The 26,223-nt window shown below is 47.4% G+C and overlaps 1 protein-coding gene across 2 annotated transcripts in view; it reads right to left on the reverse strand.

Moving 5' to 3' along the window:
- Window positions 1-26,223, reverse strand: part of vwa8 (von Willebrand factor A domain containing 8) — a 414,855-nt gene that overhangs the window by 282,348 nt on the left and 106,284 nt on the right. For both annotated transcript variants that reach the window (XM_078559607.1, XM_078559606.1), the window contains 4 exons: window positions 23,066-23,200; window positions 22,889-22,966; window positions 12,085-12,245; window positions 1,328-1,441 (listed from right to left, as the gene is read on the reverse strand). In XM_078559607.1, the coding sequence (XP_078415733.1) occupies window positions 1,328-1,441; window positions 12,085-12,245; window positions 22,889-22,966; window positions 23,066-23,200 (488 nt within the window). The remainder of the gene's footprint in view (window positions 1-1,327; window positions 1,442-12,084; window positions 12,246-22,888; window positions 22,967-23,065; window positions 23,201-26,223) is intronic.

Here is a 26,223-nt window from a genome sequence, read left to right on the forward strand (position 1 = left end):
TTTTTATCCTTGTGTGGTTATTTAAAACGTGAACATCAACTGTATCCTGTACAATAGTTCACTGATGCAAAATGGCTAACCCAACCATGAACCTCAGATCCCTGTTACCAAACAAGCAGAACTACACACTTAAAAGCTACAATAAGAAACAGGCCACTTGGCCCCACCCTACATGCAAGCAAATCATTCAAACACATTTACCACATTGTTTGTACCAGCCATGTTTCAGTGAGTAGCACTCTTGCCTCAGAGTCAGAAACCAGGGGTTCAAGTTCCTTCCAGAGACTTAAGCCTCTATGTTAGGCTGACACACTAGTGTAGAACTGAATGAGTCAGAGGTGCTGTCTTTCAGATAATACATGATTCATCGAAACTCTCAGGTAGACATGGCACTATTTTGAAGACCAGCAGGGGAGTTTACGCCACGTTGTAATCAATATTTATCTCTCAACCAGTATCACTAAACCAGATTCTCTAGTCATTATCACACTGTTGTTTGTGGGAGATTGTTGTGTGCAAATTGGCTGCTGTGTTTCCTACATTATAAGTGACTACTCTTCAAAATTACTTCACTGGCTGTAAAGCACATTGGGAGGTCCTGAGATCATGAGAGGTGCTACGTAAATTGCAAGTCTTTTTTTTATTTCTGTCCCCATATCTTCTTATCCTCCTTTGCTTCACTCACCCATCTAATCAGACTTTAAATGCTGGCATAGTTCCTGCTCCAGCCAGTAACTCTGGAAATAAATTTCACAACCTGACTCATTTACTGGATGAAAGTTGTCTTATGCATGGTTGTAAAACTGAACTTTAAAATAATGGAATAATCCATCACACAGTGTATTTATCAATAAAATGAACCAAAGGAATAAGGACATTTTGTAGGCTGATATTTAGGCACCATCGGAATTCTACTAGCAAAATACCATCTATTTTGCTGAACTGATTCATTATAAAAAAAATACTGCAGAGAAGATTTAGTGTGTTTCGTGCCGCTAAGTACACCAATGACAGGTGACATCACAAGAAAATGGGTCACTTTTCTGATTTGGAAGACCAGACCTCTCCATTCTAAACATTTGTATTTCAACATGTGGAAGGCTAAAATCACACAACACTTAACAACAGTAATCACAGGCACCTGATAGCCAGTTCCTGCTTGATATGGCTTTGATTACAATGGTCATAAAAAAACATTTTTTTAATAAGTTTTTAATCTTTGGCCAAATCTTGCCAGACAAAAAGTAATTTATGCCATGTTTACATGAAGAGGGAGTTTAAAGTGCTTAAACTTATGTCTAATCTTCTGCTAAATTTGTGCCAGTACCTCTGTTGAAGATCTTCATCAGAAAGACAAAGCACCTTTTTCAGTTCTTGATATCGATCTGCCCTGAGTAACCGGGAACCATCATACAGTGTCAATTCTCTGTCATGAATAAGCCTATTAAAGAAAATCAGGTCAATAAATCCATTTGCAGCACCTGCACAGACAATAGCAAAAATTGGTCTGCTTTACATTATCACCTATTGTCATGGAGGAGAATTTGTTTCCACTGGCAGGGGGGTCAGCAATCAGGTTTAATGTAATTGGCAAAAGAATCAGAACGGAGATGAAGAGAATATTTTCTTTTTTTTAGTGTAGCAAATTGCTATTTTCTGGAATGCACTGCTTTAAAGGGCAATGGAAGCAGATTCAATCACACCCATAAAAAAGGGAATTAGATAGCTACTTGGAAAATGAAACATTCCTTACCAGGAAATTTTGACATAATTCTGCGTTCAACAGCATTTGTATACACTCATTTTTGATCATCTGAATTCAAAAACCTTGCCTCTCCGTTCAACTTGACATCAAAAGTAATCAAGAAGCTTGCTTGTGAGGAAAAACTATTAAGTTCTAGTAATCACAGCAAAACTGTCTTAAGCGTCAGGCATCAGTTTTTTCTGAAGTTCCAGCTGATGCAGTATATGCATGCAGTGCATAGATTGTTTAACATTAGGTCAATGAGAGCAACTTCCTCACATTATTTTCTAATTTCCTCTTCTGATTTACTTCTGAATGCAAAAACCAACCAACATTTACATAAAAATGTATCAATGTAATCTGAATATACTCATATTACATAGTTTTACATGTTACATTATACACTATGTAGAGAACATGAACAGGTCTATGCCAGTGTTTATGGCCCATAGTCTCCTCCACCTCTACTTTATTTATCCCATCAATATATCTTTTTATTTCCCGCACCCTCGTGTACTTATCTAGCTTTCCTTTAAATGCATTGAATCATTCTATGTCATAGCAAGCTTTATATCCTCTCTTGTAGTTGTTATTGGATTTTTCAGTGAATAGGTAAATATTGATTGTCCCAAGCTTCGGAATCACTGGCAAGTGGAAATATCTTTTCGACATCTAACCTATCAAACACTATCATTTTAAAGACCTCTATCAGGTCATCACTCACCATTTACTCCAGACAAGAAAAAAAAAGACTGTTGTCATACCCATGCAATATGGACTCATGGACTTATGGAATATAAATTTGAAATGGACACTTTAAAACAAAATGGAGTTGAGGGATCAGGTGACCTTTTCTTTCCAGTCAATGCGCATGGAATTACACAAGGCCCTTGAGCTAATCTTTATGTCTGGACAAGTCATTAAAATACAAATGAACTTTCAGGCTATATCTTTGAGAAGTTATTGAAATGCAACAAACCTTTCTTGCAGTTAATGAATGCTCTTCTCTAAATAATTAAAGAAACTGTTTCCACAATACTGCATGCAAACTTTTCAGCTTCAAGGTTGAAATTTAAAGAACGGACATGAAAAAAATCCTATTCCATCACAATGGTATGTGAATAGAAACTCGGGCCCCATTGTTTGGCAATGGCTGAGTCGTCAAAAAACCTTTGGGAGGACAATGGACAGAAACACTTTGGTCACACGACAGAGCTAAGTTTCAGAAAAGGATACTTAATATTTTTAGAGTAACAAAAGGAAAACAGTCCAGACCAGCGAAGGAACAAGACCCTGCCTAAGAATCATCAGAAGGCAGAGTATTTAGGTTGGCCTTTACCCCTCTAATTGAGGAACCAAACCAGGGTTTCACTACAGTGCTTTGATTCCATCTCAACTAAATCACAGTGAATTTGTCATCCTAAACCTCCAGCCTCTATTCTTCAGTGGACCAAAAAGAAATTACAGACCTGCAACGTTTCAAGACTTCATCCCGGGAAAGGCGAGCGTGACAGAGAACTTTCAATTTTTCAAGACCCAAGTGCATTCTATCTTTTGTAATCACAATCTTTTTCGCAGAGAGGAAGAGAGAAAGAGAGAGTGTGTGAGAGAGTGAGTGAGAGAGAGAGAGAGAGAGAGAGAGAGTGAGTGAGAGAAGTGAGTGGATGAGTGAGGTGAGCGGCTGAGTGAGGTGAGTGGCTGAGGTGAGTGTGGTGAGGTGAGTGAGGTGAGTGAGTGAGGTGAGTGAATTGAGTGGAGAGTGAGGTGAGTGAATTGAGTGGAGAGTGGGTGAGTGAGGTGGGTGAGTGAGGTGGGTGAGTGAGGTGGGTGAGTGAGGTGGGTGAGTGAGGTGGGTGAGTGAGTGAGGTGGGTGAGTGAGTGAGGTGGGTGAGTGAGTGAGGTGGGTGAGTGAGTGAGGTGGGTGAGTGAGTGAGGTGGGTGAGTGAGTGAGGTGGGTGAGTGAGTGAGGTGGGTGAGTGAGTGAGGTGGGTGAGTGAGTGAGGTGGGTGAGTGAGTGAGGTGGGTGAGTGAGTGAGGTGGGTGAGTGAGTGAGTGAGGTGGGTGAGTGAGTGAGTGAGGTGGGTGAGTGAGTGAGGTGGGTGAGTGAGTGAAGTGGGTGAGTGAGGTGGGTGAGTGAGGTGGGTGAGTGAGGTGGGTGAGTGAGGTGGGTGAGTGGAGTGAAGTGAGTGGCTGAGTGAGGTGAGTGGAGTGAAGTGAGTGAATTGAGTGAGGTGAGCGAAGTGAACGGAGTGAGGAGTGAGTGGGTGAGTGAGGTGAGTGATGTGAGTGGAGAGTGAGGTGAGTGGAGAGTGAGGTGAGTGGAGAGTGAGGTGAGCGGAGAGTGAGGTGAGCGGAGAGTGAGGTGAGCGGAGAGTGAGGTGAGCGGAGAGTGAGGTGAGCGGAGAGTGAGGTGAGCGGAGAGTGAGGTGAGCGGAGAGTGAGGTGAGTGGAGAGCGAGGTGAGTGGAGAGCGAGGTGAGTGGAGAGTGAGGTGAGTGGAGAGCGAGGTGAGTGGATGAGTGAGGTGAGTGGAGTGAGGTGAGTGAGGTAAGTGAGGTGAGTGAAGTGAGTGGCTGAGTGAGATGAGTGTGGTGAGTGATGTGAGTGGAGAGTGAGGTGAGTGGAGAGTGAGGTGAGTGGAGTGAGGTGAGTGGGTGAATGGGGTGAGTAGGTTGAGTGAGTTGGTGAGTGAGGTGAGCGAGGTGTGAAATGAGTGAAGTGAGTGAGTGAGTGGGTGAGTTGGTGAGTGAGTTGGTGAGCAAGGTGTGAAGTGAGTGAGGTGAGTGAGGTCAGTAAGGTGAGTGAGTGGGTGGGTGAATGGGGTGAGTAGGTTGAGTGAGGTGAGTGAGTGAGTGGGTGGGTGAGTTGGTGAGTGAGGTGAGCGAGGTGTGAAGTGAGTGAGTGAGGTGAGTGAGTGAGTGGGTGAATGGGGTGAGCAGGTTGAGTGAGTGGGTGGGTGAGTTGGTGAGTGAGTTGGTGAGTGAGGTGTGAAGTGAGTGAAGTGAGTGAGGTGAGTGAGATGAGTGTATGTGTTGAATAATAAACATTTATCTTTCTTTTTAAAGCCTCTCATTTGTCTGTTCTTGACAGTTAAAGCACTCAAGGGATGAAAGCACCTTTTCTTTCAAAGAAACATCTGTCTTCGGTTCATTGAGTGGTGAGAAAAGAGGGAACCATCCCTATCATCTCTCCCCAACTGTAACAAGTTTAAACATTCCTGATAATTATAGTCTCCTAATTCTTCTTTCATCCATGAAAAATTTTTTGTGCCCTCTCCACATGATGCTCCAAACATCATGTCTGTCATGACCAGCAGTTCCTAACTATCAAAATCACCTCATATATGTTAACCCCATCCCTTCTGCTAACCCCACCTCTCGCTGTGTATTCACTATATACCCTCTGACTCTCCCCCTCTCTGACAGTGAACGATCTGTGCTCCCCTTACACCCTCACCTCAACAAATTTCAGGCTCGGCGCGATATTTAACTCTTCTTCAGTCTCCTTCACCTCAGCTTCCTTGGGCAGTAGTCCTCTCGGCATCCAACAAACCCTTTCACCCAACATTCTCCCTCCACCTGGGCCCCTCCCTCTGGCCGCTTACCTGCTCTTGCTCTTTTCATTGAGAACTGTCAGTGTGACATTGGCCATCTTAATTTCTCTGCTCCCTTCACCCACTCTAATCCGTGTTCCTCTGAACTTGTTGCACTCCATTTCTCCAATCCGCCATTGTTATCAAACCTGCTGACAAGGGTAGTGCTGTTGTTGTCTAGCACACCAACCTCTACCTTGCACAGCCAGGCGCTAACTCTCAAGATACTTCTTTCTACGTTCCCTTGGAGCATGACCCCGCAAAAGAATATCAAGCCATTGTTTCAAAAGCATCACTGACCTCATCCCCTCCTTCCCACCACGTGGTCCTCCAACCCCTACAGCTTGCTTCTACTTCCTTTCCAGAATCCATAAACATGACTGTCCTGGTACACCCATGGTTTCAGCCTGTTCCTGCCCCACTGATCTTATTTCTCCCTATCTTGACAACTTTTTTCTCCCCTTCTCCAGTTTCTTCCCACCGATATTCACGATTTTTCTGGCACCCTACGTCATTTCAACAATTACTGATTTCATGGCCCTAACCACCTCCTTCACTGTGGATGTCCAATTACTCTACAACTTCAAATCCGCCGAGGTGGTCTGAGGGCACTCCACTTCTTCCTTGAACGAAGTTCCAAACGGTCCCCATCTACCACCACTCTGCTCCACCTGGTTGAATTGTTCTCTTGTTGAACTATTTCACCTTTAATCTACTTCGCTTCTCCAAATATAGGCGCGGTTATGGGTACCCACATGGACCCAAGTTACACATGTCTTGTTGAGGGGTATGTGGACCATTCCTTGTTCCAGTCCAACTCAGGCGCCCTCCCCAAACTCCTTGTCCAGTTCTTTCCATGACTGTATCAGTGCGGCTTCCTGCTCTCACACAAAACCGGAAACATTCATCAATTATGCTTTCAAATTCCACCCTTAACATGGTCCATCTCTGACACTTCCCTTCCGTTCCTTGACTTCTCTGCGTCCATTTATGGGGATAAGCAGTCTGCTAATATTCATTTTAAGCCCAGTGCCTCCCAAGCTACCTCATCTACATTTCCACACACTGCTTCCTGTAGGGACTCGATTCCATTCTCCCAGTTTCTTTATCTCTGTCACATCTGTTCTGATAATGCGACCTGGCACCGCCCAGATATCACTCCCCGAAATGCCACCCAGACTGTCACTCCCCGACACGCAGCCCACTCTCTCCCTCCGACACACCGCTCACTCTCTCTCCCCGACACGCCGCCCACTCTCTCTCTCCCCGACACGCCGCCCACACTCTCTCTCCCCGACACGCCGCCCATACTCTCTCTCCCCGACACGCCGCCCACACTCTCTCTCCCCGACACGCCGCCCACTCTCTCTCTCCCCGACACGCCGCCCACACTCTCTCTCTCACTCCCCGACACGCCGCCCACACTCTCACTCCCCGACACGCCGCCCACACTCTCACTCCCCGACACGCCGCCCACACTCTCTCTCTCACTCCCCGACACGCCGCCCACACTCTCACTCTCACTCCCCGACACGCCGCCCACTCTCTCTCTCTCACTCCCCGACACGCCGCCCACACTCTCACTCCCCGGCACGCCGCCCACACTCTCTCTCCCCGACACGCCGCCCACACTCTCACTCCCCGACACGCCGCCCACACTCTCTCTCCCCGACACGCAGCCCACACTCTCTCTCCCCGACACGCCGCCCACACTCTCACTCCCCGACACGCCGCCCACACTCTCTCTCTCACTCCCCGACACGCCGCCCACACTCTCACTCCACGACACGCCGCCCACACTCTCTCTCTCACTCCCCGACACGCCGCCCACACTCTCACTCCCCGACACGCCGCCCACACTCTCACTCCCCGACACGCCGCCCACACTCTCTCTCTCACTCCCCGACACGCCGCCCACACTCTCTCTCCCCGACACGCCGCCCACACTCTCTCTCTCACTCCCCGACACGCCGCCCACACTCTCTCTCCCCGACACGCCGCCCACACTCTCTCTCTCTCTCCCCGACACGCCGCCCACACTCTCTCTCCCCGACACGCCGCCCACACTCTCACTCTCACTCCCCGACACGCCGCCCACACTCTCTCTCCCCGACACGCCGCCCACACTCTCTCTCCCCGACACGCCGCCCACACTCTCACTCCCCGATACGCCGCCCACACTCTCTCTCCCCGACACGCCGCGCACACTCTCACTCCCCGACACGCCGCCCACACTCACACTCCCCGATACGCCGCCCACACTCTCTCTCCCCGACACGCCGCCCACACTCTCACTCCCCGACACGCCGCCCACACTCACACTCCCCGACACGCCGCCCACACTCTCTCTCCCCGACACGCCGCCCACACTCTCACTCTCCCCGGCACGCCGCCCACACTCTCACTCCCCGACACGCCGCCCACACTCTCACTCCCCGACACGCCGCCCACTCTCTCTCTCCCCGACACGCCGCCCACTCTCTCTCTCCCCGACACGCCGCCCACACTCTCACTCCCCGACACGCCGCCCACACTCTCTCTCTCACTCCCCGACACGCCGCCCACTCTCTCTCTCCCCGACACGCCGCCCACACTCTCACTCCCCGACACGCCGCCCACTCTCTCTCTCCCCGACACGCCGCCCACTCTCTCTCTCCCCGACACGCCGCCCACACTCTCACTCCCCGACACGCCGCCCACACTCTCTCTCTCACTCCCCGACACGCCGCCCACTCTCTCACTCCCCGACACGCCGTCCACTCTCTCTCTCTCACTCCCCGACACGCCGCCCACACTCTCTCTCTCACTCCCCGACACGCCGCCCACACTCTCTCTCTCACTCCCCGACACGCCGCCCACACTCTCTCTCTCACTCCCCGACACGCCGCCCACACTCTCACTCCCCGACACGCCGCCCACTCTCTCTCTCCCCGACACGCAGCCCACACTCTCTATCCCCGACACGCCGCCCACACTCTCACTCCCCGACACGCAGCCCACACTCTCTATCCCCGACACGCCGCCCACACTCTCACTCCCCGACACGCCGCCCACTCTCTCACTCCCCGACACGCCGCCCACTCTCTCACTCCCCGACACGCCGCCCACACTCTCACTCCCCGACACGCCGCCCACACTCTCTCTCTCACTCCCCGACACGCCGCCCACACTCTCACTCCCCGACACGCCGCCCACACTCTCACTCCCCGACACGCCGCCCACACTCTCTCTCCCCGACACGCCGCCCACACTCTCACTCCCCGACACGCCGCCCACACTCTCTCTCTCACTCCCCGACACGCCGCCCACTCTCTCACTCCCCGACACGACGCCCACACTCTCTCTCCCCGACACGCCGCCCACTCTCTCTCTCCCCGACACGCCGCCCACACTCTCTCTCTCACTCCCCGACACGCCGCCCACACTCTCACTCCCCGACACGCCGCCCACACTCTCTCTCCCCGACACGCCGCCCACACTCTCTCTCCCCGACACGCCGCCCACACTCTCTCTCTCTCTCCCCGACACGCCGCCCACACTCTCTCTCTCTATCCCCGACACGCCGCCCACACTCTCACTCCCCGACACGCCGCCCACTCTCTCACTCCCCGACACGCCGCCCACTCTCTCACTCCCCGACACGCCGCCCACACTCTCACTCCCCGACACGCCGCCCACACTCTCTCTCTCACTCCCCGACACGCCGCCCACACTCTCACTCCCCGACACGCCGCCCACACTCTCTCTCCCGGACACGCCGCCCACTCTCTCACTCCCCGACACGCCGCCCACACTCTCACTCCCCGACACGCCGCCCACTCTCTCTCTCCCCGACACGCCGCCCACACTCTCTCTCCCCGACACGCCGCCCACACTCTCTCTCTCCCCGACACGCCGCCCACACTCACACTCCCCGACACGCCGCCCACTCTCTCACTCCCCGACACGCCGCCCACTCTCTCACTCCCCGACACGCCGCCCACACTCTCTCTCTCTCTCCCCGACACGCCGCCCACACTCTCACTCCCCGACACGCCGCCCACACTCTCTCTCCCCGACACGCCGCCCACACTCTCTCTCCCCGACACGCCGCCCACTCTCTCTCTCCCCGACACGCCGCCCACACTCTCTCTCTCACTCCCCGACACGCCGCCCACACTCTCTCTCCCCGACACGCCGCCCACACTCTCTCTCCCCGACACGCCGCCCACACTCAGACTCCCCGACACGCCGCCCACTCTCTCACACCCCGACACGCCGCCCACTCTCTCACTCCCCGACACGCCGCCCACACTCTCACTCCCCGACACGCCGCCCACACTCTCACTCCCCGACACGCCGCCCACACTCTCTCTCCCCGACACGCCGCCCACTCTCTCACACCCCGACACGCCGCCCACACTCACACTCCCCGACACGCCGCCCACTCTCTCTCCCCCCGACACGCCGCCCACACTCTCTCTCTCTCTCCCCGACACGCCGCCCACACTCACACTCCCCGACACGCCGCCCACTCTCTCTCCCCCCGACACGCCGCCCACACTCTCTCTCTCTCTCGACACGCCGCCCACTCTCTCTCTCTCTCTCCCCGACACGCCGCCCACACTCTCTCTCTCACTCCCCGACACGCCGCCCACACTCTCACTCTCACTCCCCGACACGCCGCCCACTCTCTCACTCTCACTCCCCGACACGCCGCCCACACTCTCACTCCCCGACACGCCGCCCACACTCTCACTCTCACTCCCCGACACGCCGCCCACTCTCTCACTCTCACTCCCCGACACGCCGCCCACACTCTCACTCCCCGACACGCCGCCCACACCCTCACTCCCCGACACGCCGCCCACACTCACACTCCCCGACACGCCGCCCACTCTCTCTCTCCCCGACACGCAGCCCACTCTCTCTCTGCCCGACACGCCGCCCACTCTCTCTCTCTCACTCCCCGACACGCCGCCCACTCTCTCTCTCTCACTCCCCGACACGCCGCCCACACTCTCTCTCTCTCTCCCCGACACGCCGCCCACACTCTCACTCCCCGACACGCCGCCCACACTCTCTCTCTCTCTCCCCGACACGCCGCCCACACTCTCTCTCCCCGACACGCCGCCCACACTCTCACTCCCCGACACGCCGCCCACACTCTCTCTCCCCGACACGCCGCCCACACTCTCTCTCTCTCTCCCCGACACGCCGCCCACTCTCTCACTCCCCGACACGCCGCCCACTCTCTCTCTCCCCGACACGCCGCCCACACTCTCTCTCCCCGACACGCCGCCCACACTCTCACTCCCCGACACGCCGCCCACACTCTCTCTCTCACTCCCCGACACGCCGCCCACTCTCTCTCCCCGACACGCCGCCCACTCTCTCTCTCCCCGACACGCCGCCCACACTCTCTCTCTCTCTCCCCGACACGCCGCCCACACTCTCACTCCCCGACACGCCGCCCACTCTCTCACACCCCGACACGCCGCCCACACTCTCTCTCTCACTCCCCGACACGCCGCCCACACTCTCTCTCTCTCTCCCCGACACGCCGCCCACACTCTCTCTCTCTCTCCCCGACACGCCGCCCACACTCTCACTCCCCGACACGCCGCCCACTCTCTCTCTCCCCGACACGCCGCCCACACTCTCTCTCTCACTCCCCGACACGCCGCCCACTCTCTCACTCCCCGACACGCCGCCCACACTCACACTCCCTGACACGCCGCCCACTCTCTCTCTCCCCGACACGCAGCCCACTCTCTCACTCCCCGACATGCCGCCCACTCTCTCTCTCCCCGACACGCCGCCCACTCTCTCTCTCCCCGACACGCCGCCCACTCTCTCTCTCTCTCTCCCCGACACACCGCCCACACTCACACTCCCCGACACGCCGCCCACACTCTCACTCCCCGACACGCCGCCCACACTCTCACTCCCCGATACGCTGCCCACACTCTCACTCCCCGACACGCCGCCCACACTCTCACTCCCCGACACGCCGCCCACACTCTCACTCCCCGACACGCCGCCCACACTCTCACTCCCCGACACGCCGCCCACACTCTCACTCACCGACACGCCGCCCACTCTCTCACTCCCCGGCACGCCGCCCACACTCACACTCCCCGATACGCTGCCCACACTCTCACTCCCCGACACGCCGCCCACACTCTCTCCCCAACACAGCGCCCATACTCTCACTCCCTGACATACCACCTAGATGCTTACTCCCCATTGACTGTGGGGATGTGGATGCACTTTATGCTGATCAGATGTCTATGATACATTGATACGGTTAAATGAAGTAGGGTGGGAGGAGGCTTATGTGGAACATAAACACCAGCACAGATCTGTTGGGCTGAAAGTTTCTGTGCTGTAAAATTCAATGTAAAATGTTTGGGAAAAATCTATTCTTAATTCCGGCTAACATTCAAAACACATGATTTATGAACAATACTAATATGAAGTACTTAATATACTTTCAAGACAATTATCACTTTGACTCAATGGAAGGGATACAGGCAAAATAGGCTAACTGTGCCTCTTTCAATGCCTTAAATTATGATTTAATAGCAAAACATTAAAATCAAAAATCATAAAATGGGTGCTCCCAGACTAAGAACATGGTTTACTTGCTTGAACTAGTCTGGGATTTCACAATGTCAAGAAGGGTTGTTGCCTCCAGTGAGTGGAAATAATTATTCAGTTTCAAATTGTGTTTAAAGAGAAAAACAAACACTTATAATTGACTTTACCTCTGAAGAATTGCCAGTGTTCCAGGATTGACGCGATGAATGCCATCAAGGACAACAAGCTTTCCTTTTAAGGCAGCAGTAACCAGTGGTGCGGATCGCCAAGCTGTGTCACCATTAGGAAGAGTGTACCTCTGCTGAAGTAAATCTCTGGCAGTCATGTCCTTTTATAGTGAGAAAAATCAGTGTCACACTACGTCAGTCAGTTTGAGCTTGGATAGATGGATCAACATGGTCTTCACTGGACCAAAGGACTGGCCAAGAAGACACAGATAAATCAGAACACATGGACCTAATATTAATAGTAACCTGTTATATATACCAGGTAAGGAGGAATGGGTTAAACATCCAATGGGGTCCTAAGTCACCACAATACACATTTATGTGAATCAAAAGGGCAAAGTTTTGGACATTTTTCAGATGGATTAACTAACCACACCTCTTTTAACAATAAGCATCCATCACACATGATAGGAGCTTGGCCAAGCTTGACTAAGCAACTCAAATGCTAAATATCCCTACAAAAATTTACCATGTGATATTATGGTGGGGAGTGGCCCCTGACTCCCACCTTGTAGAAGCTCCGAGGACCTGTTTATTTAATCTCAACCGAAACAAATTAAAGATGACAGGGTTTGAGGGAATGGTTGGGGGGGCACTGTAGTGAAGGAAGTTTGTCTGCTATTGTAAGGTCGCCTGTTATTTGAAGGATGAAGATGATCCCACAGGGTAGTTAATCCATCTAGTTCATTATCTCAATTTTCATACACTTTACAGATTATGCTAATTGATACTAATTTAGATGAAATGGAGCCTTAACTAAGGAGCTTCCACAAACAGAATTCTGTCACAAATGTTTATTAGCATTAGTGAAATATAAACAGCAATAACATTTGCTTTAGCAGACACTAATGAAAACCAATGGGAATCCAGGTGGTAGTAGTGAGGAAGACAGTTGGCCGGTTATTGCTATCTGCTGCTGAGCCACTGAGCTGCCTCCAATTTTCTTGCCACACAACACAAATAGCTGCCCTGATATGCTGAACTCTCTTCACTGAGCATAAAATCAAAAGCACTGTGAACATCCTTTCAGGGCAACCCATGGTCCCCACAACTGTGTGGTCTTGAGATAAACTCAATTTGCCCAATGTACTGAATGATGATCAGGCACAGGGCTCGAATGTCCCTTCATGCATTCAATCGGTACTTGTGGATATTCAGCCTGCTGAAGGGCAGTCCAGGATTGTGTCCTGAGTACTGAGTTTCCTACATTGGGCAACAATGTGGATAATTGCAGGATCTGCTGCTGGGGACCAGCAATGGAATGTGAGTGCATTTTATACACTCATTCAAACCCAACAAGACAACTTGCAACAGGTTGCGGAGATTTATCTCTGCTGATAACAGTGGCTTTGCTACCAAGCTAGTGAAACCATATTAATAAAAAGGAAGGGTTTTCATTAATACATTGTCTTTCCCAATCTCAGGATGTCCTAAAGTGCTTAACAGCCAATTAAGTACTTTTTTAAAGTGTACTCACTGTTGTAATGTAAGAAACGTGACAACCAATCTGCACACAGCAAAATTGCATAATCATAGATATGATAGCAACAAGAGAATCTGTTTTCATGACATTGGTTGAGGGATAAATATTTGCCTGGACACAGGGTAGAACTCCCTGATCTTCTTCAAAATAGTGCCAACCACCTGAGAGGGCAGATGTGGCTTTGGTTTAATAACTTATCTGATAGGCAGCACCTTCGACAATGCAGCACTCCCTCAATTATATGAATTTTATAATCGTTAGAATGATTGACCTAAAAGGAGTTGGTGTACTTGGTGACCTCTTTGGTGTCTTCGGACGCAGCGAGTTGGCTAGTTCCCCTGGCAGCATGAGGCGGACAGCGCTCTGGATCTCTCTGGTCAAGATGGTGTGGCGCTTGTTGTAGTGAATGAGGCGTGAGGCCTTGGAGGCGATGCGCTCGAAAACGTCGACAACGAAGGAATTCATAACACTTATGGCCTAGGACGAGATCCTGGTGGAAGGGTGGACCTGGGTCAGCACCCTGTACACATAAGTGGAATAGCTCTGCTTGAGAGGTTTCCTCCACTTCTTGGGTGGCTTCGTGGTGACTTTAGTCAGCGACTGCTTCGATGCCTTGTGAGATGTACTGCCCTTAGCCGCAGCCACCACCTCAGGTATTCCACTCAACTTGGACCAACTTGGATAATAATAATAACAACAACAATAATATTGGAGCAACTTCAACCAAAGAGCAGAAAGGCTGTGTTCACTGTCTCTCAATTGCCTCTTATGAAGTCACCATCATCCTAATGTCCAATTTCCTTAATGTACAAACGCTGTTATTCAATGATTACCCTGCACTGATAACTAATCTACACAAGCCATCTAGCGAACTCTGTCGAGTAAGTGAAACTCCAGACAACATAATTGTCAAATTTGCCAGCTCCACCTTGAAAACACATATACCTCCACTATATGCTTATCCGCTCTTACACTCTGCTGTTCAGTTGCAAAATACTGCATTCACAGTTTCATAGAATCACAGAATGGCTCCAGAACTAGAGGCCACTGCTCCTCACAGCAAGAGCAATGCAGCTAGTCCCAGAGCCCCACTTTTCCTCATAGCCTCACAAATTATTTTCTCTTTAGCTACTAATCCAATTCCATTTTGAAAGCCACAACTGAATCTGCCTCCACTGACTCTTAGGCAGTGCATTTCAGATCCCAGCCACGCACTTCGTAAAGTTGTTTTTCCTCATGTTTAGCTCTTTTGCCACTCACTTTAAATGGGTATTGTCTGGTTTTCATTTCTTCCGCTATGGAAACAGTTTCTCTTTATCTACTTTGAAAACCTTTATCAAATCTCCTCTCAAACTACACTTCTCTGATGGGAACAGATCCAGCTTCTCCATCTATCCATGTAACTGAAGTTCCCCATCACTAGAACCAATTCTTGTCAATCTTTTCTGCACCTTTTCTAAAGCCTTCACATCCTTCCTAAAGTGTGGTGCCCAGAACTGGACTCAATACGACATTGAAGCTGAACCAATGTTCTATCATAAATTCCTTGCTTTTGTATACTGTGAACACCTATTCATAAAGCCCAGGATCCTGTATGCTTTATTAGCTACTCTCTCAACCTGCCTGCCACCTTCAGTGATTTATGTACATATGCGCCGAGGTTTTTCTGTTTGTATACCCCCTTTAGAAATGTGCCCTTAATTTTATATTGCCTCTCCCAATTCTTCATACCAAAATTAATCACATCACACTTTAGTTTCGTCTGCCACATGTCCACCCATTCCATCAGCCTGTCTATGCTCACTTGCATGCTCACTGCACAATAAACTGGTGGATGCTCAGTATCAGTACTACACACAGGCAGGCAAATTGCAACATACTCATCTCCCATGGTGCTGTCACATAGCTACTAATCTTCATCATTCAGATCCCGCTGCAAAATTGGTGGACAGACTTTGACAAAATCACATTGTCAACATACTGTAGATTGGAGCAAAAAAGATAAAAGCAAAAAACTGCGGATGCTGGAAATCAAAAACAAAAACAAAAATACCTGGAAAAACTCAGCAGGTCTGGCAGCATCTGCGGAGAGGAACACAGTTAACGTTTCGAGTCCGTATGACTCTTCAACAGAACTAAGTAAAAATAGAAAAGAGGTGAAATATAAGCTGGTTTAAGGGGGGAGGGGGAGGGTAGAGCTGTATAGAGGGCCAGTGATAGGTGGAGATAGCCAAAAGATGTCATAGACAAAAGGACAAAGAGGTGTTGAAGGTGGTGTTGAAGGAATGTGCTAATTAAGGGTAGAAAGCAGGACAAGCAAGGTACAGAAAGCCCTAGTGTAGATTGGTCGAGCTAGCAACTGCATGGATCTGTTCAATCTGGTTTATCTTTCTAGATTCCTTTGACTTTTCCTTGCTCACTCACAGGTATCAAGAGTGAATAGCAAAAGATCCTATAAATCACTATATCACCCCTGATCCCACAGTTATTCAAGTGGGATTCAGCTGTCCAAGCCATACTCAGGCAATTCTCAAATGTTCAAACTGGACAGGGAGGTTGTACCTCAAATGTCCACCTGCCCAGCATTTGTGATGGCAGCAGGTCTGTTGATCAAATACAAACCATGTCTCACCTCGGTGAATTATTGCCACTAACCGAATGTTCTGGTGGCGCTAAGCACTGTACAAGCGGAGGATGTCAATGCTCTAAGATGGGTGGAATCATATGCTGAATCTCCATGTGCTAAGTAAATAACACAGGTCGATAGTAACACCCAATTATAGGATCAAAAAGTCTTTTCATCTATCAACTTTTAGGACAGCAGAAATTATGTTGGTCCTTCAGGCTGCTGCAGACTAAAGCTTTTAAATAGGTACCCTTGAGTAAGATGAAGCATTACTGATACATCCAATAAATGGCAGAATATTGAGAAAAGTTCTGTGCTAATGTGTAGACAGTTCGGCTAGCACATCTCCTAAGTGCTATGTAACCTATGATATTGTATTAATTTTGCTCAATCCCGCTAGAAGTATACTGATAACCTTTTGCAGATTTATCAGTGGTTCTCATCATATAAATGAAGAATGGAATGTTCCCTTTACTTGTGAAACAAAACCTAAATTTATATAGCACCTTTAACTTAATGAAATATCCCAAAGCACTTCACAGGAGCATTATAAAACTAAGTTCGACACCAAGCCACATTAGGAGAGATTAGGTCAGATGACAAAAATTTGTTCAAAGGGGTAGGTTTGATGGAGTATCTTAAAAGAGGAAAGTGAGGTAGAGAGGTGTAAGGAAGGAATTCCAGAGCTTAGGGCCTAGGCAGCTAAAGGCATGGCCACCAATGGGGAAGCAATTAAAATCAGGGATGCTGAAGAAGCCAAAATTGGAGAAGATATATCGGAGGGTTGTAGGGTTGGAGGAGATTAAAGGGATAGGGAGGGGTGAGACTGTGGAAGGATATGATAACAAGGATAAGAATTTTAAAATCAAGATGTTGCTTGACCAGAAGCCAATGTAAGTCAGCAAGCACAGTGATGTGAATGGAACTTGGTGCGAGTTAAACACGGGCAGCAGAGTTTTGGATGATCTTAATTTAGTGGAGCGTAGGAACATGTTAGGTCAGCCAGGAGTGTCTTCAGATCGTCAAGCCTCTAGGTAACAAAGGCATGAATGAGGGTTTCAGCAGCAGACAAGATGAGACAAAGGCAAAGTCAGGCAATGTTACAGAGGTGGAACTCGGGGAGAGGCGCTGTGAGGCTCTTGAGCAAACTGATATAGGAAGTGACAAGGTATTAGAGGTGTTGGCAGGCTTAAAAGTGGACAAATCTTCAGGTCCGGATGATTTGTGTCCCAGGCTGCTGAGGGAGGCAAGGGAGGAGATCGCAGGGGCTCTGACCCAAATTTTTAATTCCTCTCTGGCCACAGGGGAGGTGCCGGAGGACTGGGGAACAGCTAATATGGTTCCGCTATTTAAGAAAGATTGTAGAGTTAAGCCAGGGAACTACAGACCAGTGAGTCCCAGGTCAGTGCTAGGGAAACTTTGGAGAAAATTCTGAAGGAGAGAATCCATCTCCACTTGGAGAGGCAAGGTTTGATCAGGGATGGTCAGCATGGCTTTGTCAGAGGGAGGTCATGCCTAAGAAATTTGATTGAATTTTTTGAGGAGATGACCAGGTGTGTAGATGAGGATAGTGCAGTTGGTGTAGTTTATATGGATTTCAGCAAAGCCTTTGACAAGGTCCCACATGAGAGACTTATAAAGAAGGCAAATGCACATGGGGTACAGGATTATTTGATAAGGTGGATTCAAAATTGGCTTAGTTGTAGGAGACAGAGGGTGATGACAGAAGGCTGCTTTAGTGACTGGAAGACAGTGTCCAGTGACGTACCACAGGGATCTGTGCTGGGTCCCCTATTCGTCACTTATATGAATGACATAGATGACTATGTGGGGGGAGGATTAGTAAGTTTGTGGATGACACAAAGATTGGCTGGGTTAACAGTGAGGTTGAGTGTCTTGGGCTACAGGGAGATATAAACAGGATGGTCAAATGGGCAGATAAGTGGCAAATGGAATTTAACCCTGAAAAGTGTGAGGTGATACACTTTGGAAGGAGTAATTTGACAAGGAAGTATTCAATGAACGGCATGGCACTTGGAAGTTTTGAGGAACAAAGGGACCTTGGCGTGTGTGTCCATAGACCTCTGAAGGCGAAGGGGCATGTAAGTGGGGTGGTGAAAAAAGCATATGGGACACTTGCCTTTATCAATCGAGGCATAGATTACAAAAGTAGGGAGGTATTGTTGGAGTTGTAAAGAATCTTGGAGAGGCCACAGCTGGAGTACTGTGTGCAGTTCTGGTCGCCACATTATAGGAAGGATGTGATTGCACTGGAGAGGATGCAGAGGAGATTCACCAGGATGTTGCCTGGGATGAAACATTTAAGTTATGAAGAGAGGTTGGATAGACTTGGGTTGTTTTCATTGGAGCAGAGAAGATTGAGGGGCGACCTGATCGAGGTGTACAAGATTATGAGGGGTACAGACAGGGTGGCCAGGGAGAGCTGTTCCCCTTAGTTGAAGGGTCAGTCACGAGGGGACACAAGTTCAAAGTGAGGGGCAGGAGGTTTAGGGGGATGTGAGGAAAAACTTTTTTACCCAGAGGGTGGTAACGATCTGGAATGTGCTGCCTGGGAAGGTGGTGAAGGCGGGTTACCTCACATCCTTTAAAAAGTACCTGGATGAGCACTTGGCATGTCATAACATTGAAGGCTGTGGGCCAAGTGCTAGTAAATGGGATTAGGTAGGTAGATCAGGTGTTTCTCACGTGTCGATGGGCCGAAGGGCCTGTTCTGCACTGTATGATTCTGAGATTTTGTTCCCCCAATAGTGGCAAATGCTGAGGACTTTGCTGCTATTGAGGGGTGCAACAGCACTGCATCTTCCTCAAGCTTGCTTATGCTATTCTGAAATTAAATTAAGTTCTTATTCTTGAAGTGGCAGGGGCTATTAATTCATAGAGTTTTTCATGCAAATTACAAACCTGTTCAATTCTGATTTTTTTGTGCAGTCAAGCGTAAGTAAGTTGTGTTGTAAGCCACAACTTCACTACTGACAGAAAGATCCAGGTCATTATTTCAGCTATTTGTATATCCAATAAGCAATATCTAATGGATCAATATAATGAGTCTGGTTACCTTTAAACTGCTGTTGGATTAAAGGCTGACTGAAAGCTTTGCTAAAAATTCAACTGGTCAAAGTATGATTATTCTGCACTTTGTCATTCCATCCTATTTATTGTTTCCTCATTTCTTGTTCATGGATATTTCGCTCTCTCCCCATCTCGTCCCTGAGGGCATTGCCTGCTGCTGGAATACACTTCCACAGGCATCATGTTGCACAGGTGTTATATTCCTGATAGCCAGTTGGTGAAGGAAGAATCCAAAGTGGGCCTTTATTTGGAATAGATTTATTCAGAGTGAAGAATTGCAATTATATATCTCCTGACTCCATTCAACTCATGTCAGTAAGCATCTCTTTACACTGTATACACTCAGTAACCATCCAATTAATGCCTTCCATCTGTACTTAACTTCAATTGATACAATTAACAAGTTTGGTGTCCATCAGTACCTGACTCAAATGCCCTCTCTTCATATCTGAGCCCAGATAGTGTCATTCGACCACAGGTGGCATCAGAACAGAGTCAGAACGTGTCCTCCACCAATGTCCACATATTTTCACTGGGATCATTGAATGACAAACAGGAATGCGAATGCTGCCTGTCTTTTCCCTCTTTAGTTAACTTAGTTAACTAACAGTTAACTCAGCACAGCTCAGTAACCAAACTGGAGATTTTCTGGCATGGACGGCTTAGTTACAGAACTCTTCCCATGACCCAATATTACTCTGCAAACAAATTCCGCTAGTTCCTTCCCTTCAGCATGTTTCTTAACCATTCCCAGGTCTTACATTGAATCCCACCAACCTAAGGTTTAAGAGGCAGTACTTTTTTTTGAATCTACGTAGACCACTGCACAAGACCTTCCACTGTCCACTCAAAACTAACCAAGCAGATTCGTTAGGCAGGTCTTTCCCCTTCTGTATTTCTACTGACTGCCATTTATTCAATTATTGTCACACATATAAAACTGTTCTAATTATGGGGTTCATAAGATTGTTATGTTTTTGGACTGTGTCTTTAAATTTAAGGTAGAGCAAAGAGGGGCCTTTGACCTGTTCTGAAATCTGCCTGACAGTAAGCCTGGGTGCTTTGATTGTTAGAGGCCAAAGGAAGGCTCAGATTGTTTTACTGAAAAGTAGGTGCAAGGTATTTGTGCTGGAGACAATGGCTGCAGCCTGCATGTTAGCAATGGAGAGTCTCCAAAGTCCCAGAAAAGTGTTGAGAATGCTGGACTATAAACAGTTGTGCTTTAACTGTCCATTTATTTCCAACATGGAAGAGAATTAGGCTCACAAGGATAGCTAATTAGCATATCTAACTAGATACAAGGCCCATGTGATTCACATTGCCATGGAGAAAGATGCAGAGGAAGCCATTGTAAAGATCAGGTTACAGCCTTTCCTAGAATATCGCTAAATATCTCAGGAGTCTGCCCAGATCTAGGAGAGAGGGAGTAGCTTAGAGGCAAAAAAACCTCTATAGTTCTCTATGACGCAGATAAAAACTCATTCTCAGATTGGAAAAACCAAATTAATTGCGAGTTAAAAGAGGCTGGAAGAATCACCTAGCTTGGGCTAGAGGGAAGGTATCTGAGAAAAGGAAACCTCACCGTGAAAGCCAGTTCTAAGATTCCAGGTTACCAAATTGGGAAAAGAACAGGAATAAACCCTCAGTTTAAGAATCACCTTGGACTGATTCTGGGAAACCTGAATATCTACACAAAGGACAGCATGAAGTATACCTGTGGTATGTTTTTTCAGTTGGGCTAAAAATGAGGGGGGCATTACTTTCTGTAGTTTAAAGTATAAATTGCATACAAAAAATAGGGTTTAGTCAATAGTGCTTTTTTTAGTCATTTGTTACAGTAAAATTTTAAAATATGAAATCTTGTCATGTCATTCTTTCAGATAGTAACTGAAAGCTAGAATCTATTTTTAAAAGTTATCGTTCTCTATGGGGACTCCGTTGATTTCCTTATTTTACCCCACAAAAGTCTGCTCTATCACCTTTTTTGAATGTCAATACCATGATAGCCGGTTTCCAATCTGGTGGGAGTGTTCCATCTTACATTGACCATGTCATCAGCACTTCTCAACTCCCCTCTGTCTTAGAGCTATAGGATAAATACCTAATATATTTGTTTTGAATCATTTTCGCCTCTCCATCCCCTCCATCTGACATTAATATTGAAGTTACTGATCCTAATTCAGATTATCACAAGTATGCAGAACATCAAGTATCCTGTTCCAGTCTTCCCGAGTGTAATGCTAGAGGAAGTAATGGGCTAGCTATTTTATGTTCATCCTCGCCTTCAGCCCCATTAACATCCTATTGGATGCTCACATCATGTCTTACCTCTGCATATTTTCATAACAGTGGAAAAAATATTCCTTTATTACAATGACTCATATAACAATGAGCCATCTTTCCATGGCTATACAAGTCTTAGCCCCAGTGCAATGTCATTCACTTCAGTCACTTTCCCTTTTTTATTATGACCATTAATCCTGACTTTTTTTGACATATGTGTCAGCTGTGGCTCAATGCCGGCATTCTCACCTGTGAGCTAGAAAGCTATGGATTCAAGTCCTTCAGAGACTGGAGTGCATAATCCAAGCTGACATGCCGGTGCAGTACTGAGGGAGTGCTGCCCTGTCAAAGGTAGCATCTTTCAGATGAGACTTTTTTTTATATATCCGTTCATGGGATGTGGGCATTGCTGGCTTGGGCAGCATTTATTGCCCATCCCTAATTGGCCTAAGTGGTGGTGAGCTGCCTTCTTGAACTGCTGCAGTCCATGTGGTGTAGATACACCCACAGTGCTGTTAGGGAGGGAGTTCCAGATTTTGACCCAGTGACAGTGAAGGAACGGCGATATATTTCCAAGTCAGGGTGGTGAGTGGCTTGGAGGGGAACTTCCAAGACATTAAACTGAGGCCCATCTGCTCACTCAGCTGCATGTGAAAAATCCCATGGCAGTTTTTCAAGGAAGACCAGGGGACTTTGCTTCAGTATCCTGGCCAATCTTTATCCCTCATTCACCATCACTAAAAGGATGATCTGCTCATTATCATATTGTTGTTTGTGGGACCTTACTATGTCCAAATTGGTGCTTTATTGGTACATTGATACTTCATTGGCTGTAAAAGCAGTTTGGGACACCCTGCAGTCACAAAGGCCCTATACAAATGCAAGTCTGTCTTTTCTTTCTTCATTAAGTGAATCTCTTACAGCTATCACCTCAGGTACTGCAGTCAGAGGTCATTACAAGGTTCTCTTTTTGAGAACTGCAAAGTACTGGTACAGGGCTTTATACCTCTGGTTTCAACACTGCACAACTAAGAACAGTATCTCATCCACCTTCTCAAGTGCAATTAGGGATGGACAACAAATGCCAAGTCAACAACCATAAATTTTAAGTGTTCCATGCTCCTTACATTTTAGCCAATGTCATTTCTCAAATTTACTGTTACGCTGGTTTGTTAAGCATTATCTTTTACTCTTTCCTTTCTTGTTTTCACTGCTTAATATTATCAAAACAGACATTTAGTTTAGTGCAAGTACAAGATTACCTGATATAATGTGATGGGTTCAATTCTATAAGCCAGCAGGTCAGCGAATTCCTTAGCAATCACAGTTTTGCCACAACCCTACATGATAGAATTGATAGAGCTTTTTAAATGAATCATATAAAACAGCTAAAATTGGTGCCATCAGGAGCTTTGCAATGCAATCTGCTTTCATCTTACCTTTCCACCAATTAGACATATGTCCTTTACCATGTGCGACTGCATCATCTCTGCCAGGAGCCTGTCATGACTGGATGTTCGGATGAATTTTGGTGTCTCAGTGTGAAACTTTAACGGTCTTGTTCCAACTGGAATCTATAAAATTCATAGAATTAAAAATAGATCCTCTTTCCCTTCAGCAATATTGAAACACCTACTTCAATCTTTAATATTAGACTTCTAAGGTTTTAAGTCATTCCATTACCTCACAACATTGTTCATGCAGCTCTGTAGTTCATTTAGCTGTAATTTTGTCTGTGCATATTTACATACGTATGTATATATAAAACTGTTGGTGCTATTCGAATAATAAACTCAGTTAGAAAGGGTAGGAGGCTTTATCTCATTCCAACGTGTTGCCAAAAAGGCTGTCACATTTCACAACCATTATCTGCATGGGATGTTGCTTGAAAATGGCGCACCGACCTAGGCTACTACAAAAACTTAAGAACATAATTGTAAAGATTGTACAGTACAATGTCAAGTAAATGTCCGAGGTTTGAGATTACGACATGGGACACTACCGTGCAAATACTCTGTATGTTTAATTGAAACTCTTTTCACTGCTGTTTTGGTTGAACTTTTACCTATTGATACTACTGCTAAAAAAGAAAGCAGAGGAAGAAAGTTGCCGTAAACACAACAGCAAGCATCCACAACATCGTTTGAGGGCCCAAGGATTGGGAAGTTGCTAAGCAGCATTTTCAAATAAAACCATCATGGAACTAAGGAGAAATTAATTGGCTGGGGTTACACAATTTCACAACGTAAGTTCCCACAGGACTATGTCAGATTTTAGCTCCTCTGCTCTGATGAGGCTGTTGAAGTTGACAAAGCTCAACTCCTACAACTCACAACTGGATAATCATATAGACATTACTGGTGGCTCCAAAGTTGTAGACCTGGAACAATGGGCTATGATTAAGAAATCAATCTCGTAGACTGCTCAAACCAGCGGCAAAAGCGGAGAAGAAAGCTTTATGATCTCTCTTTCCTTCCTCTCACCCACAAATATGTCTTTTCATTCAACAACGCCCTACCTATAAGGTAGTGACAGAAGTCATGAAGTGTGCATTGCCTGGTCTGGAGAGGCTCCTGAGCAACAAATACAGGATTAATTGGGTTTTTTCAGTCGAAACTTTACTGTACATGAAACCTTCTATTTGCCTGATCTCTGGAGCTGATCTAAGCTTGATTACATTTCATGTCGAGCTGAGACTGCTAATCTGTTGTGTCTAAATAAAATGTAAACACTCCATCCAAAGCTAACTAAAATACATGACTTTTGGAACAAATAATCCAATGATAAACAAATGTCACTTTCAATATGTATATTAGGTTGAATTTTAACCTTTGACTGGTTGATCTCTTCTGGTTTTGTATGCAGGAAGTTAAAACAATGTGGGGTTAGAGGGCAGGAGATAATTGGGCCATACTTGCAGGCATTTTTAGATCCCCATTTTAAAGCCATAGATACTTTGATTTTATATTAAGATCTCCCATGGCATTGCTCAGCTTGTACTGCAAAAAAAAAGGAGGTGTTGCGTTATTAGTTAAGGAGTCAGTTACCGCAGTAAGGAGAGATGATATCTTGGAGGGGGTATCGAATGAAACTTTGTGGGTAGAGCTTAGGAATAACAAAGGGGCAACCACATTATTAGGTGTTTATCATAGACCCCCAGATAGTCAGCGGGAAATTGAGGAGCAAAAATGCGCACAATTTGTGGAGCTGTGTAAAAACAATAACAATTATATTAGGTGATTTCAACTTTCCCAACATTAATTGGGATAGACATGTTGTTAAGGGCTTGGATTTCTTGAAATGTGTACGGGAGAACTTTTTAGCTCAATGTGTACAGTGTCAAAAAAAGGAACGGTGCAGTGCTGGATCTAATTCTAGGGAATGAAGCCGGACAGGTGGCTGAGGTGGTGGTGGGCAAGCATTTTAGCGATAGCGACCACAACATGGTACAGTTTAAGTTTGTTATGGACAAAGAAATAGACAAGTTGCAAAAAAATGTTTTGGATTGGGGGAAGAGTGGATTTTAGTAAAATAAGGCAGGACCTGGCCAAGGTAGACTGGGAACAGCTACTTGTGGGAAAATCTACAGAGGAGCAGTGGGGGGTGTTCAAAAAGGAAATGGGGAGGATACAGGCTCAACATGTTCCCTCTAGGGTGATAGGAAGGAGTAATAAACCCAGAGAATCATGGGTGACCAGAGATATTCAGGTTACGATGAGAAGGAAAAGAGAGGCTTTTAGCAGGTACAAGGGGACCAAATCAGCAGAGGCATTAGTGGAGTACAGAAAGTGCAGGGTGGAACTTAAGGAAGCAATTAGGAGAGCAAAGAGGGGATATGAGAAAGCTCTGGCTGGTAAAGTAGGGAAAATCCCAAAATATTCTATAAGTATATCAATGGGAAGAGGATAACCAGGGAAAGAGTAGGGCCCATAAGGAACCAAGGGGGCAATCTATGGGTGGAGCCAGATGACATCGGTAGAGTGTTGAATGAATACTTCACGTCCGTCTTCACCCAAGTGAATGAGGATGAAGGTATCGAACTCAGGGAGAGAGACTGCGAGGTTCTTAAGCAAATTGATATAGGGAGTGACAAGGTATTGGAGGTGTTGGCAGGCTTAAAAGTGGACAAATCTCCAGGTCCGGATGATTTGTGTCCCAGACTGCTGAGGGAGGCAAGGGAGGAGATCGCAGGGGCTCTGACCCAAATTTTTAATTCCTCTCTGGCCATGGGGGAGGTGCCAGAGGACTGGAGAACAACTAATGTGGTTCTGCTATTTAAGAAGGGTTGTAGAGATAAGCCAGGGAACTACAGGCCAGTGAGTCTCACGTCAGTTGATAGGGAAACTATTGGAGAAATTTCTGAAGGAGAGTATCTATCTTCACTTGGAGAGGCAGGGATCAGGGATAGTCAGCATGGCTTTGTCAGAGGGAGGTCATGCCTAACAAATTTGATTGAATTTTTTGAGGAGGTGACCAGGTGTGTAGATGAGGGTAGTGCAGTTGATGTAGTTTATATGGATTTCAGCAAAGCCTTTGACAAGGTCCCACATGGGAGACTTATAAAGAAGGCAAAGGCACATGGGATACAGGGTAATTT

Source organism: Cetorhinus maximus, chromosome 16 (assembly GCF_964194155.1).
Source record: "Cetorhinus maximus chromosome 16, sCetMax3.hap1.1, whole genome shotgun sequence".
Classification (NCBI taxonomy): Eukaryota; Metazoa; Chordata; class Chondrichthyes; order Lamniformes; family Cetorhinidae; genus Cetorhinus; species Cetorhinus maximus.